Source organism: Halichoeres trimaculatus, unplaced genomic scaffold (genome assembly GCF_033239565.1).
Source record: "Halichoeres trimaculatus isolate MK-OKI-2021-1 unplaced genomic scaffold, fHalTri1.1 fHalTri1_scaffold_22, whole genome shotgun sequence".
Taxonomy (NCBI): Eukaryota; Metazoa; Chordata; class Actinopteri; order Labriformes; family Labridae; genus Halichoeres; species Halichoeres trimaculatus.
This window is the reverse complement of record NW_027437200.1, coordinates 2,517,373-2,532,212: the sequence shown is the minus strand read 5'-3', so window position 1 is coordinate 2,532,212 and position 14,840 is coordinate 2,517,373. Positions and strand designations below refer to the sequence as shown.

Below are 14,840 nucleotides of genomic sequence, written 5' to 3'. Positions count from 1 at the left end.
CCAGAGGTAGCCTGACTGCCATTAGGTACAGAGATGAGATCCTCAGACCCCTTGTGAGACCATATGCTGGTGCAGTTGGCCCTGGGTTCTTCCTAATGTAAGACAATGCTGGAGTTCATGTGGCTGGAGTGTGTCAGCAGTTCCTGTAAGACGAAGCCGTTGATGCTATGGACTGACCCGCCCGTTCTCTAGACCTGAATCCAACTGAGCACATCTGGGGCACCATGTCTCGCTTCATCCACCAACGCCACGTTACACCACAGACTGTCCAGGAGTTGGTGGATGCTTTAGTCCAGGTCTGGGAGGAGATCCCTCAGGAGACCATCCGCCACCTCATCAGGAGCATGCCCAGGTGTTAGAGGGCGGGTCATACAGGTAGGTGGAGGCCACACACACTACTGAGCCTCATTCTGACTTGTTTTAAGGACATTACATCAAAGTTGGATCAGCCTATAGTTTGTTTTTCCACTTTCATTTTGAGTGTGACTCCAAATCCAGACCTTCATGGGTTAACACATTTGATTTCTGTTGATATTTTTTGTGTGCATTTAACAGCACATTTACCTATGTAAGAACAAAATATTTAACAAGAATATTTCATTCATTCAAATCTAGGATGTGTTATTTTAGTGTTCCTTTTATTTTTTTGAGCAGTGTAGTTTGGGATCAACTTTAAATAAATGCCTCATGATTCGCTGGTGTGAGGCCTGTAATACTCAAGACGCATAAAGACATATTCATTCTCAAACATCCATCCATTATCTGTAACACTTTTTCCTTCAGGGGTAATAGAGCTGACCTCAGCCAGCTTTGGTCGCGGGGTAAAACCAGGTCTTCAGACTGTCACAGGACTAACACACAGAGACAGACTGTCATTCACACACTTACACCTACAGGGGATTTAGAGTGACCAATCAATCTGAGGGGCATATCTATGGACTTTGGGTGGAAAGTGGAGCATGCACAGGGAGAACATGCAAACTGTCTGCAAGGCAAGAGTGCCAACCACCATACCACCATGAAGCTAGGCGCCAACAGCCGCATCACAATGAGCAAAGTTTATTACAGAAATCTGAGCCAAAAAGTGTTCCTGTGCACACAGAGCTGCAACAATGGTGTAGTGTGTATTCCAGGCCAGTGGGTGGCAGTATAGTTACCATAGAACTGTGCATTTAACAGAGCACAGTATGAGTACACTCCACAAAAACACAGCTGGATAGTCGGTGATCGGTGTTATTGTAGTCTTTCGGTTGTGAATGTGACTGTGATGTCCAATTCAATCCACTGCACAAAATTTGAATCAGAAACAAAACTCAAATCAAAATGCAATAACACCGTGAAAATATACCAAAACAGTAAACAGAAGCTAAAAGTAATAACTAAAAACAACACAAAAGAAAGAAAGAAAGAAAGAAAGAAAGAAAGAAAGAAAGAAAGAAAGAAAGAAAGAAAGAGGGGGCCAAACAGCTCACACAATTTTAAAAGCTTAAGAATAAAAATACGTATGAAGTCCAAACTTAAAAAACTCCTCTACATACAGACAGAGTGTTCCAGTATATCGGGCTGAACACAGAAAACACCCATCCCACCCTGGTCTTCTTTGGTACCATGAGCTGGAGCTCAGACCTCAGGGCGCTGATGTATAAATCTGGATGGGGTCTGAGATGGACTGTGGGGCCTGTCCAGTCAAAGTTTTAGAAACATACAAAATCTGAAAATTAATTCTGAAATGAACAGGAAGCCAGTGCAAAGACACAAGAGTTGGGGTGATATGTTGATTTTTTGGGGGTCCCTGTTAAAATCTGGACTGCAGAGTTTTGGACTAACTGTAAGCAAAGTGCATGATGGGAGATGCCAGAATAAAGACCACATCAAAGCATGCACAAATTCCTCAAAGTGCTTAAAAGATCAAAACAGCTTCACTTTCGATAAAAGACAAAGATGTCTTTCGCCCCATTTCCACCAAGTGGTCCGGTTTGGATCAGTGCAGTCTGGTATGGGTTGGATCAGTAAAGCCTGATCCTGTTTGTGTTTCCACAGCCAACCGTGTCCCCTTGGACATGTAAGCTGGATGCTGATAGCTACATGATAGCATGATGGCAAAGCAGTGCGACACAGTGTACCCTGCTCATATATTACATTAGATTAGATCAACTTTTTGGTCCTTTGCAGGAAATTTCTCTTAGACAGCAGTACTACTGGCCTAGGACGCGGTATTTTAAATGACAAAATACTAGACACATACAACAGTCACAAAAGCAAGAGGTCGATGACAAGCATGGCCAGGAGTTATTGCGCAAGAATGTTAAAGTGCAGTGCTCATCACAATATGCTGTGAAGCTAAGCAGAAACAAGTTAAAAACTGAGTTTTGATGATAAGAACAAAACATGGGTAAAAGTCAGATAATAACAGCTAAGAATAAGTAGAAGCAGATAAATAAAATATGTAGAAACAAGTTAAAAAAATAGATAAGAAGTAGAAAATAAAACTATGGATAAAAGTGGAATAATATTAACAGGTCAGTGACTGGTGGCAATAAATAGGCTCATATTCCCGAGAAAGAATATGGGAAGGATCATTCAGAATTTTCCGTGCCTGGTTAAGGACGACACTATCAAAGACAGACTGGAGAGAAGGCTGGTCTTTCTGACCTATCGCCTTCATAGCTGATTTTATCAGTCCACTGATTTTTGATTTACTCTGGGTGGATAATGTGCTGAACCAAGCTGCCAATCCATATCTCGGAAGACTTTTGAAGATGGCATGATAGAAAATCAACATGATTTCAACCCTGACACCAAACAGTCTTAGCCTTCGAAGGAAATGCAGTCTTTGAGATAGTTTGTTGCAGAGGAAGTCAACGTGATCTGTCCATTTTAAAAAATTGTCCATGACAATACCAAGATATTTGTAAGAGGCAACCTGATCAATAACACTGCTTCCAATTATCACTGAGTCATGTTTGCGTACCCCCCTCGGACCAAATATCCAACAAAACAGCAGAAAACACAACAGTTTTGTTTTGACAGCAGTTTCAGGAAGTATTCTTTAGAGGTGGACTGGAGATTTAAACATGTCAGGGTTATGAGTGGTTCTTTATTACCGCTGTCACAGGAAGTGATAATTCTTCCAATGAACAACAGACTACAGTGTTTCTAGCTCCACCTTCTGGGGTTGTATCAGTATGTGTGGCACCCCAACAGAAGGTACCAAAAAGTGGGAGGGCGCCATTAAATGTGTGCTGTGCAGAGACTGAACTGCTGGTGGAAACGGGGCTTTTTAGAGGACGCAAGTCCATCACTTAGTCTAAACAACACAATTTATGTTTTCCCCTCATTTAAACAGAGAACATTTTGGGGAAGAACCAAGCCTTAACATCACCTTGGCAAATATCTGCCTGTCATTATGTTGTTATTTTCATTCTTTTCAGATGCCCAAGTACCGTTCCTTTTTAAAAAAAAACGCCAAAATGTAACCATACTTAACTTTTCTCTAAGGAGCGTGATTCTGTTTAAGAACAGACTCAGAGAAATGAGCTATTCACACTTGTTAGAGTCACGTACCGTCCCTTTAATAGCAAATTACCTGATGATCTGGCAAGGGGAGTTATGATGTCACACCTTTAACCCCTCCCTCAGGTGTGTTTTCAAGTTGTCATTTTATCATTCATCCCTCCTGACGTTTAGCCAGCAGAGAAGAAGAAAAAAAATGCAACGTGTGAACGTTTTATGGAAAGAGTCGGCAAAGGGCGAGACAGCATGAGTCACACGGAGGAACGAAAGAGAAAAGAGGGAACAGATAGACTGTATCACCTGAACACACAGGGAACCCCAGATCCCTTGAGTGCCAATTTACACACACACACACACACACACACACACACACACACACACACACACACACACACACACACACACACACACAGAGGAGACCAGTGTTGAAATGAAAGTGGCATCTTCGAAAACAAAACGTGAACACTGACTATTACTGAATGTAAACAGATGTCTCTTTCACACACACACATACACTGCAAAAACATACCCTACACACACACACACACACACACACACACACACAATCACATGTATCAACAACGTTCATCCAAATTCATTAAAACAACAACACTGCAAAATGAATCCAACACACACCATCATCATACACACTCACACTCACACACACCCTTGAGTGCAACATCAACAGCACATAACAGAGGGGATAAAACACAAACACACAACCTCTCATGCAGCATATCTGCATGCAAACACACACACTCTTTAAAGACGGCGGACACACACCCATATCAGCGCAGTCCTCATGCATGTAAACACTTCCCCACCACCTCCGCTTTGGCTCTCACGCCTCTCCCACCCACTCAAATCACACACACATGCATACACACACACACTCTCGCCCACGCACACACACATCCCCTCCATCCATCCATGCATCCTCTCCTCCCTTCCTCTCCATCCGCCCTTACCTTGCAGCAGGCTCTGGAGGTTGAGCTGCGCCTGCTGGTGCAGCTCCTCGACACACTCCGGCCTGCTCCACGAGCCGAACACGTTCACGCTCTGTTGCCATGGAGACCTGAAGTGGGCCGCGCCGCCGCCGCTGCTGCTGTTGCTGCCTCCTCCTCCTCCTCCACCGCCGCTGCTGCTGTGGGTGCCGTCACCGTGGCTGCTGTTGCTGCTGCTGCCGCCGCGCCTGCCGCTCTCCGATTCAAGACCACTGGTGGCTGGAGAGGAGGGAAAAAAAAAGAGAGGGAGGAGGGAGATGTGAGAGGAAGTGATGGATGGAGGAGAGAGAGAGAGGGAGGGAGGGAGGAGGAGAGGAGGAGAGAGGGGAGGAAGTTAAATAAAATTATTGAGAGCAAGGGAGAGGGAAAAGGGAGTGAGGAGGGAGAGACAGAGAGAAATCACGTAAATAAAATGTATGAATTTGCATAACTAATACCCAGAGATGCAGATTACATAACAGCGTGTTGTCAGGGAGAACAAGGAGCGAGGAAGGAAGGAAGGATGGGAAAAGGAAGAGGGATTAGGCTGAAAATGAGGGCAGGAAAAAGAGGTAGAGAAGAGATTTGGAGGGAAACAGAGAGAGGAGGCTTAATTAGGAGAGGGAGGAAGATAGAGGAGGAGGAGGGAGGGAAGGAGGGATTATGACTGTGGTATTAGGAAGAGAAGGAGGGACAGAGGAGGAGAGACGGAAGGAGACGTCTGCCCCGTCACATTCAGGGCTCCAACACAAACAGACAGAGCAAACAAACTGAAGCCCTGAGACCGCGGGCCACCATTCAGCACGGACATGAATGAGGCGTCGCTTTGAGTCAGCGCTGATGACATCCTCTGACACATCCAGCAGCTGATGAGGAACACACACAGGAAACCCCAAACGTGACAGCCGGCGCCTTCAGAGACCATGAATCTGTGATTGGCTGCAATGCTCACACGGACACACAAACTTATCCTGTCGCCAAACAGCCTAGCAAACTTTACAGAAACTCACAGTGTCACTGTTCCTTTATTTGCGGTACATGAAACTACAAACATATGGAGGAAACAATCCTTCAAACGCGGATGTAGCCTTTGTGACATCTCCAGGCTGTGGTGAATAGGTGTGTATGTGGTGTGTGGTGCTTTCAAGGTCAGCCTTAAGTGGACACTTGAGAAACTGTGTCCTCAGCTGATGCCAACAAAATGTCATGTACAAGGTCTGCAGCGACCCTCGTCTGCAATGATGTGTTACCCTTTTTTAGCTACCAATCAGAGGCCTTTGACAGCACATGTAACGGGAAGGGTTGAGTATTGACAACCAACACATCTCCAACATTCATGGAATCAATGAAGCTTGCGTACCTCAGTTCCTCTCATCGGTTCCTGGCAATGACAAACATTTTTCAGGGTTAGACAACCATCAGGTAACCTTGCAGAGCAGATGGACCTGCCTGATTCAGTTTCTGAACTCCTGCAGATCCATCTTGCCAGGCTCCAATGACCAACGATTTCACTCGGCTAAATTCTGACCGGCCCAATCAGGGAAGAGAGGCGGGAGCTGTGGGAGCAGACGTGACGTCAGCAGACTTTCGTACTTAGTGTTCCTTTCTTCTTAAGTTAAATTTATAAAAACGGAAGCTGTCGTCTAACGCCTTTTTCACAGCTGTTTCTCGTGATTCAGTAGTTGTTTATCTATTGTTTCTTAGAAGTATCGGCTCACATAAGCTACGTCATACTGTGGCTTGATGTGGATTGGTCCGTGGTGAGTGTGTTAATCAGAATGGTCATCCAATCACCAGCTGCAGATTTTTTTTAAAGTCCTGCCTCTGAAAACAAATCAGAAGAGCTGCTACCCAGATGGACTAGTGAAATATTTCCGTGGCGTTGTGTAATCTGATATCTTTCTGTTATGTTCTTCTTTCACTTTTTGAAACAGTTTGTGACTTTCCTTGACCTATTAATAAATATAAATGATTCTAACAGTTGACGGTTTACTTTGAGAGTCTAAATGTCCCAACCATAGTAAAAAAATGAAGTGGACATAATTTTGCTCAGCTCAAAGTGAGGTCTTCACAAAAACTGCTCCCCCTGGTGGCTGGCTGCAGTAAAGTTCAGAAACTCTGTCCCCAGTCATTCCAGATGAGCTGTGAAACTTTAAAAAATAAAAATACCTTGTAGAAATGATTCTCACATCCATATGTTGTAGTGGTATGAAGATATTATTGGGCTGTGAGGTGTTCAAGTCCTCTTTTTTTCTGGAAAGACAATTCACAGGGTGCTGTTGATTATTTTTGGAGACAGAAAGATCACAGATCATCTTTCAGTCACCAAAAGTCTCTAAAGTCCACAGTGGAGGGAGATATGAATCATTTTATTGTTTATTGTTGTTAGTTTGGAGCTACAGTATTTACACTGAATCATTCAGCACAATGTTTGACAACCTTTGTTATCTCAGCTATTACAGATAAGCTAATGAAGCTAAGCTCCAGAAGCTAGCGTTAGTTCAACTAGAGCTGTTTGGACAGCCGCTAACATTGATAGGTTCAACAAAGAACAAAACTAGAACAAAACAGGCCAATGAACTCCTAACAAACAAAGACACATGATGAACAACACAGCTAGGAGCTAACGTTAGGCTAACTTAAGCTAACATCAGAGAAAATCCTGAAGTGTCTGTCAGACTGCAGAGGTGGTTCTAGTGTTAAAGATAACTTTATATTTCTGAGATTACAATGTCAGCTGACCTCAGAACAGTTGGAGACATCCTTCTTCATTTGATTCACACACAGTTCATGTGTTGACTGCACAACTTTATCCAAAAAAGACACTTTTCTCTGTTCAGATGGAGAAAAGGCTCAGAAATGCACCCCTTTACCCAGCCTTTCAGGATACCTTAGTGTTGGAGTTGCAGGTGCCCCTTGAACACAGTTTGACCATTTTGAAAGTTAAAATGTCAGAGACTCTTCACAAAACCAAACAAAAACAGACTTTCTGCATTGCATTTCAATGGAAATCAGGGCAGAGAATGTCCAAGTGTATGGGAATGGCTATAGGCGCCGTGATTGGCTCATCGCAAGACTTTGACATAGGTTGAATAAAATCAGGAACTGATAAAGTTGAAGCAACCAAACTTGCAGACCTCAAGCGATAGTTGCAGATGCTGCAAAATCATCTTTCAATGATGTCAACAAAGGAGTACCCCAGGGGTCAATCCTTGGACCGCTTCTTTTTGTTAAAAAGTTGTAAGTTTCTCTATGCTAATGAAACCGTTTAGACTCCTGTATGACTAAACATGATTTCCAGTGCAGGGCTTTCACCTGAAATGGAGCATGGTGTTTCTTTATTTCAGGTTTTAAAGTATGAAGATAGTGTCTGTATTTGGTAAAGTGAAAGGTTGAAATTCTCTACATCTGTAACAGGCAAAAACTTGGTACTCTGAGGAACATCTGTGTGATGTGCCATTGAACACAACCTATCAACCCCTTCATCCAGACACACTGACCTCAAGACATCCCACAAGACATCCCTCAAATAGGGCGTAAAACTCTTATGTATTCACAAATATCATTAGATCGACAACTTTTGTCTTAGAAGCCAAATAAGACCAAAATGTGTGGGTCTTTTTTCTGCAGTATTTGATGTGATATTGTGCTCCAGAGAGAAATAAAGGTAGAGTCCTTTAGGAAAGATATTCCTGTAACAGAAATGTCAATTTCTGATAAAAAAAACTAAAAAAGCATCTTGTGTGAGCGAGACTCTGACGCACCAACAAACCAGCCCAATGCCTAAACCTCTAAATATAAATGCAGACTGCAGCATGTGCATAGGAAACCTCTCTGAGGGGAACATGCAGGAGCTCTTCCTCCTTTTGAAGCTCTGAAAGTTGAACACACAGCTCCTGGCCTGCAGAGACAGTCACTCTGACTGCAGAGGATCCAGCGGCACTATCACGTCTTGTTTGCTCTGAAGCAGCCGTCTCCTCGCTCAGAGCCTGCCGTACTGTACCCAATCACAATTTCACCCTCCCAGCTAGCGGCTTCATCTGCCTAAGCTGCTTTCACACAATCGGCTCCCACCAGAGAGAGCCAGGCCTTGCGGTTTGTGATACAGAAGAGCACGTCAGTTAGCATCAGCGGCGTCAGCGGAGGAGAACAAAGGCAATCATGCATGATTTATAAAACACTGTAGAGGAGACACGTATCCCCGCCGTGGAGCCTGAAACTTGTTCATTTTGACTCCACTTTCGTCTTCATTGTTTTTTCTGAAGCTAATCTGTGTTCACCGGCTGGATGTTCGGAGTTTATCCCATTAGAGAACTGCAGTTTGAAGTGGAGGCTCACCCAGAAGACTTTACATGTTTCTCCTTTTTTTAAGTCTGTACAATTTCAGGGAGGAAACAAACTTTAAAAACCTGCTCACTTCACTTTATCAGAGAATGTCTCTTGGTCCTTTGAGCAAATACCTTCCAAGAAGCGTTTAAACCATCCTGAAATGTTAAACTGGCCTTGTAGTAATTTATATCCATGTTACATTTCACACCCTGAAGCCTTTATTTCTGGCACTTTAATGACTATCTATGCTGATTCAGAACCAGGAGGCAAATTTAAAGCTGGGATAAAAAGTATTAATGCTAAATGTTCAGACTCAACGCGTGCAGATGTTTAAACCTCTACATATTCACACCCTGAAAAACACAAGATCTTCAAGTCTTGAAATCTTTACGTGATGATCTTCATGTTGAGTTCTACTGGTGCTGAGATCGTCATGTTTCCAGATCTTCACATCTTGAAATCTTCTCATGGAGATCTACAGGTCTTGAACTCTTCATGTCTCTAGATCTACACGTCTCACGATCTTATCTTCAAGATCTACTTATCAGAATTTTCATACCTTGAGATCTTCATCTCGAGATATTCATATCTCAAGATCTTTCCATTGAGATCTTCATGTCTTGAGATCTTCATGTGAAGGTCTACACTTCTCTGGATCTTCACATCAAGAACTTCATAGATTCAAGATATTTACGTCGAGATCTTCACCTCCAGATATTCACATCTGGAAATCTACATATTTTGAGATCATGCCTCTGGACCTCCACTTTGACATCTTCATGTCTCCGGATTGACAAATCTCAAGATCTTTATGTCAAGATCTTCAAGTCCAGATATTTAACTCAAGATGTTTGCGTAAAGCTCTTCATGTCTTGAGATTTTTGTGAGAAGATCTTTACGTCTAGAGATCACTAGATCACTAGATCTAGTTGTCTAGCTTTTTTTCTAGTCTTCCCAACCACTCAAGCACTTCACACTGCTTGTCTCATTCACCGATCAACACCACATTTACACACACATGGTACAGCGAGTACTACAGGAAGAAACATCAGTATCAAGTATCATGTTGCTCAAGGACACGAGGAAATGAACTCATAGCCTTCTGATTGAGAGACTTCTAACTGAGACATCCTACACCCACCCATCCTCACATCCAGATCATCATGTCTGGAGACCTCCACGTCTCCAGAGCTTCATATCTTGAGATCTTCACACTGAGATCCTCACACTGAGATCTTCACACTGAGATCTTCACACTGAGATCTTCACACTGAGATCTTCACGCTGAGATCTTCACACTGAGATCTTCACGTTCAGATCGTCGCACCTCCAGTTCTCCACCAGGGGTGCAGAAATGATAACTGGATCATGTTATATTGGAAGGACAGGGCCTCAAGCACCAAGGTCTGCCCGTAGCCCCTCCCCTGACAGGCCTCCATACAGAGGGCTGGCCAATCAGAGGGGTTTGTCTTAAAGAGACAGCAGCTAAAACAAAGTGTTTCAGACAGGGGCTGAAATCAGGGTTTTCTACAAGTAGAGATTTATTAGAGCTTAAAATCATGTGAAGATACCATGGTGGTACCAGAGAGACAGAATAAAAACTAAAAAATATGACTTCAGTAAAAATAGTTGGGGAAAAAACACCTATGCGAGTCATGGAGATTGTTTCCTGCTGTTGTGAACATGGTGAATTGACATAAAATGTGCTCTTTCTGCCTGGTTTTCTTTTAGTGGTCATTCAGAGAACTGCAGCACACGTTCATCACTTTCAGACCCTTCAGTCTCTGCTTTCCTAAATCAGCACAGTGTGCTGGAGGAGAGAAGTCTGCAAACATTCCCTGTGTTAAAGTACAAGTTACAGTACAAGTTAAAGTACAGCTTAAGGCAGCAAAACTTGAGTTTTGAAAGGTTGCACAAGTTTCCTGACCTTAACAACCTGCAGCAACCGGGGGAATCATAAAAGCTCCGCGTGCTGAGAGGTATTATTTCTACTCCATGTTGTGCTTAATATGATGTGTGCTCCAGCTCCGGGAACATCTTTTCAAACCGCTGGTTCCTTTTGCCTCTTTGTCTACCATAAAAGAGGATGCACTCCAGATCGCTCTGAGCTGAAATAAGATGTTCCAGCCGCAGTGAAAGAGATGCACCTTGGATTTTCTACAGCTGGTGATTTGGAGCGCGAGTCAAGTCTGATTTAAGGTGGGTTTAATTTAAAGAGGATGCTGACACGGAAAGTCAGGAATGGAAACTGAGAGCATTGATGAAATAAACCCCAAAAATCAGTGAGAACGGTCTTCAGCGCAGCTTTAATGTCAGTTATTTACACACCTTGGATCAGAGAAGACCGAACCTACACTCAATAAGCTTTATTAGTCAAATATGTGATGTAGAGGCAAGGATCTGTATCTGTGTGTCTGTGAGTGTGCAGTAATTGGTGCTGCAGCCTCTGGAGTTTTTGAAAACGTGGCACAAATGACTTGTTATGATGTGGAGAGGGACTGAGAGAGTGTAAATACCTTTGTTACCCTGCTACCTTTGGGACACGAGAGTGAATCCCTCACTGTTCTTTCTGCATATCAACACAGTGAGGACTCGTTGCCTGTGTAACAAGGTTTTCACGGAGTGGAGGCCTCTCAGGATTGGGTATGAGGTCCAAAACAGCAGCAAACTAGCACGCGTGAGAGAAAGAGCTGGGCTGTGAAAGGAGCACACGTCGGTCACAGGCTGGAGCTCCACGTCTGTACCTCCTCATAAACCACGACAGCTCCCACTGAGGGAGAAGACAGCCCGTCACTGGACACCAGCCCAAGACAGAAGGCAAACCTTACACTTCACAGGAGAGGAGCTCAAAGCGCGGTGGTGATGATGAGCCCGTCACCTGACCGTCAGAGAGCGGCTTCTGAGAAAATCTGCTGCTTCAGAAAATAGGACAATGGTTTCAACTTCCCCAAAGCAGACTGGAGACTATTCATATCGCCATATTTAGACCCTGAAAGACGACTAGCTCTGCTGCTCAGGTTGAAGCTAAATGTCAAACCAAACACACGCAGTGACTCAGACTTTAGGGACACACAGGTTGAAGATACAGAACGTTGCGTGGCATGCTCTGGATCCCTCAGGGAGACGCAGCTTCCTCTGAGGTTAACAATTAATTCTCTATTAAAAGTTAAGAAGCAGCCACACACACACACACAGATACACACAGACACACACACCTCTACAGAGAACGCTCTCCCCTCTGAGGGGATGTCACTCCCTTCTCTCCTCCCTTACGTAATCACGGTGACACAAAAAGGAAGAAGATGGAGGGATTGGAGGGATTGGATGGAGGAGAGACACAGGCCTCTGGGCATCACTGGGCAGATTTAGAGAGAAGGAGTAAATCTCTTCACTTCTTTTGAGGAAAGAGAGACGACTGGAGACAAAGGCTCCGCGGGGACAGAGGATGGTTTGTTTCAGAGGAAGTGTGAATGTTGAAAAATTGGATTGAAGACATTGAAATGGTCCTGATGAATGTTAGACAAAGAACTACAACATCAAAATGAGGATGGAGACTTCATTTCATGCAGGCTGAAATTTCTAAATTAATATCAGTCTAAAATTTGGTTCAGTAGATGCTGTTAGTTTGTAATTTTAGACTCTATTTCAAATCAATTTAAGGGATTTTAAATCGATTTCCACCACTGGAAAAAGAACTGAAAGGAAACAAACAAAGAGAAGTTTAATGACTTCAGAAATTTAGAGACAAAGATCTGAAATGAAAACATTGAAAGCAGGCTGTTTGAGCTACAGTCACAGTGAAAACAGTAATGAAAAGGCTGCCCTGTGCACTTAGAGTGGTCTGTTATACACCAATACTTTAAATTAAACCCATTAGTGTACTGGGACTTTTTTCAATAACCATGACTTCTTAACAGCTGCCAGTGGCCTTTCTCACCCTCTCTAAACTACTCTATAGGTGTTTTTCGACTGCAGGAACTTTTCCCATGAACAATGGACTTTATGATGAACTACGTGATTTCCAATTTTATAAACTATTTCCGGGGACTCTCCTCAGAAGCAAGGGACTCCTTGAGGAACTATGTGGGTTTCAACCAGTGTCTATATATCGAGTGGACACGTGGCTTCGCCATTTAACATTGTATGGTTTTAAAACCAAAATTCCCCCACCACAGGCACCGCCATTGGCAGCTGTTGTGCAGCCAGAGTCTGCGCAGTAGAGGCTATGAGGGAGAGTCTTAGAGGAGGCAGGTGACAAAAATAACGATTTTTTTTTTCCTTTTGAGAGTCTGATCTCTTCTTGGCTCTACCTCCTGACATATTTTACATTCATTCCTTCATTTTCCGAACCGCCTATCCTGTTCAGGGTCACAGGTGGCTGGAGCCTACACACTCACAATCTAAAGTGTTCAATTAACATGCTTAATTTTTTGGACTGTGGGAGGAAGTCGGAGTACTCATAGAGAAACCAATGCATGCACGGGGAGAACAAGCAAACTTCACACAGAAAGGCCCACCGGCCAAGCTGGGAATTAAATCGGTGACAAAAATACACAAGAACAGCATCTAAACATAACATAGGCCTAATTTATAACCTCTAATAAATGAAAATGAAACTTCACAGAGAGAAGAGAACTTGAATACAAGGCAGTCAAATGACATCTCCAAATCACCACAACAATCAGATGTCAGAAACATTTCTACGAGGTGAATTAAATTTTTAAAGTTTGTCCACAGCTTATCTAGAATGACTGGAGAGACAGAGTTTTTGACCTATACTGCAGCCAGCCACCAGGGGGAGCAGTTTTTGTGGCGCCCTCACCTCAAGCTGAGCAAGATGACACCCATTTCTTTCTACAGTCTATGGTTTTTACTACAGGAACTTGCCCAAGGAACAATGGGACTTCCAAGAATTTATGTGGTCTTTGACTGCAGGAATTTCCTCAAAATCAAGGAGTTTAGAGGTAGAGTTTGCAGGATTTTTCATAACTTGTTAGCATGCACAATATTCAAACTGGGCCCCTCCTCCTTGGCTCAGTGCCAGCAGCAGCTCCAGCAGTGACTGTGACTACATGAACACACTCACTAGCCCAGCAACCACCTGTAGCATCACGTTTCTACATGTGAAAGACTCAAGTGAATGTCGCGCCAAACTTAACCCTTGTTTGGAAAAAAGCTTTATCTATTTGGGGTTTCATTTCACTTGGGTTGATTTTTTCTCGGTGCTACGTCCACTATCATAGCTGTGCTGATTAGCTTCTTCCACCTGCTGCTATCAACACGCAAAGTCACTTGAGTAATGGGCACGCTGTGATGGCTGAAGTAGCCACGTCTACTCTCTACCCAGAAATGTCCCAATGCAACATAACTATCAATAATCAGGCAGAGGAGGGGGTTTAGATAGACACAGACACTGACACACATGTATCTCTTTACATGTGTGTCAGTGTCTGTGTCTGCCTAAACCCCCCTCTCCCAGAGGAGAGGATTGAGAAGGATGATTGATGTAAAAAATGAGGAGAGAGGTTAATTAGAGGCCCAAAAGTCTGGTCATGGTTCCCAGAAGCTTCACCATCATGAGGAGTTCAGAGATTTCTTTAACTTCCACCAGGTACAGCTCAGTGCTGAGCTGAGCTAGGCGAGAGCTAGATGTTGTTTATCAGGTTTTAAAGTATTTTTATTCAGGTTTCTAACAGTCCCATGTTCCTCTGAGAGACGTCAGATTTGTCCTGTTGTGTTTATGAAATCTGAGAACGTGTGCAGATAAACATGAGTCATGAACCACGTCAGAGAGCAGATTTATTCTGGTGATGACAGCGAGCACCCGCTGACCCTCCTCACACTGACAGAGAGAGACGCACCGAGAGGTGAGAGAGGATATAAACACCCAGAGTCTGACGCAGACACACACACACACACACACACACACACACACACACACACACACACACACACACACACACACACACATACACACACACACACACACACACACACACACACACACACACACAC

General features: G+C 43.6%; 1 protein-coding gene across 5 annotated transcripts in view; it reads right to left on the bottom strand.

Annotated features, from left to right (window-relative positions):
* Positions 1 to 14,840, bottom strand: part of nhsl2 (NHS-like 2) — a 166,966-nt gene that overhangs the window by 46,778 nt on the left and 105,348 nt on the right. For 4 of the 5 annotated variants that reach the window (XM_074699116.1, XM_074699115.1, XM_074699117.1 and 1 more), the window contains exon 2: positions 4,482 to 4,736. In XM_074699116.1, the coding sequence (XP_074555217.1) occupies positions 4,482 to 4,736 (255 nt within the window). Of the gene's footprint in view, positions 1 to 4,296; positions 4,316 to 4,481; positions 4,737 to 14,840 lie in introns of those variants that run through there. The other variant, XM_074699119.1, reaches the window with a different exon arrangement.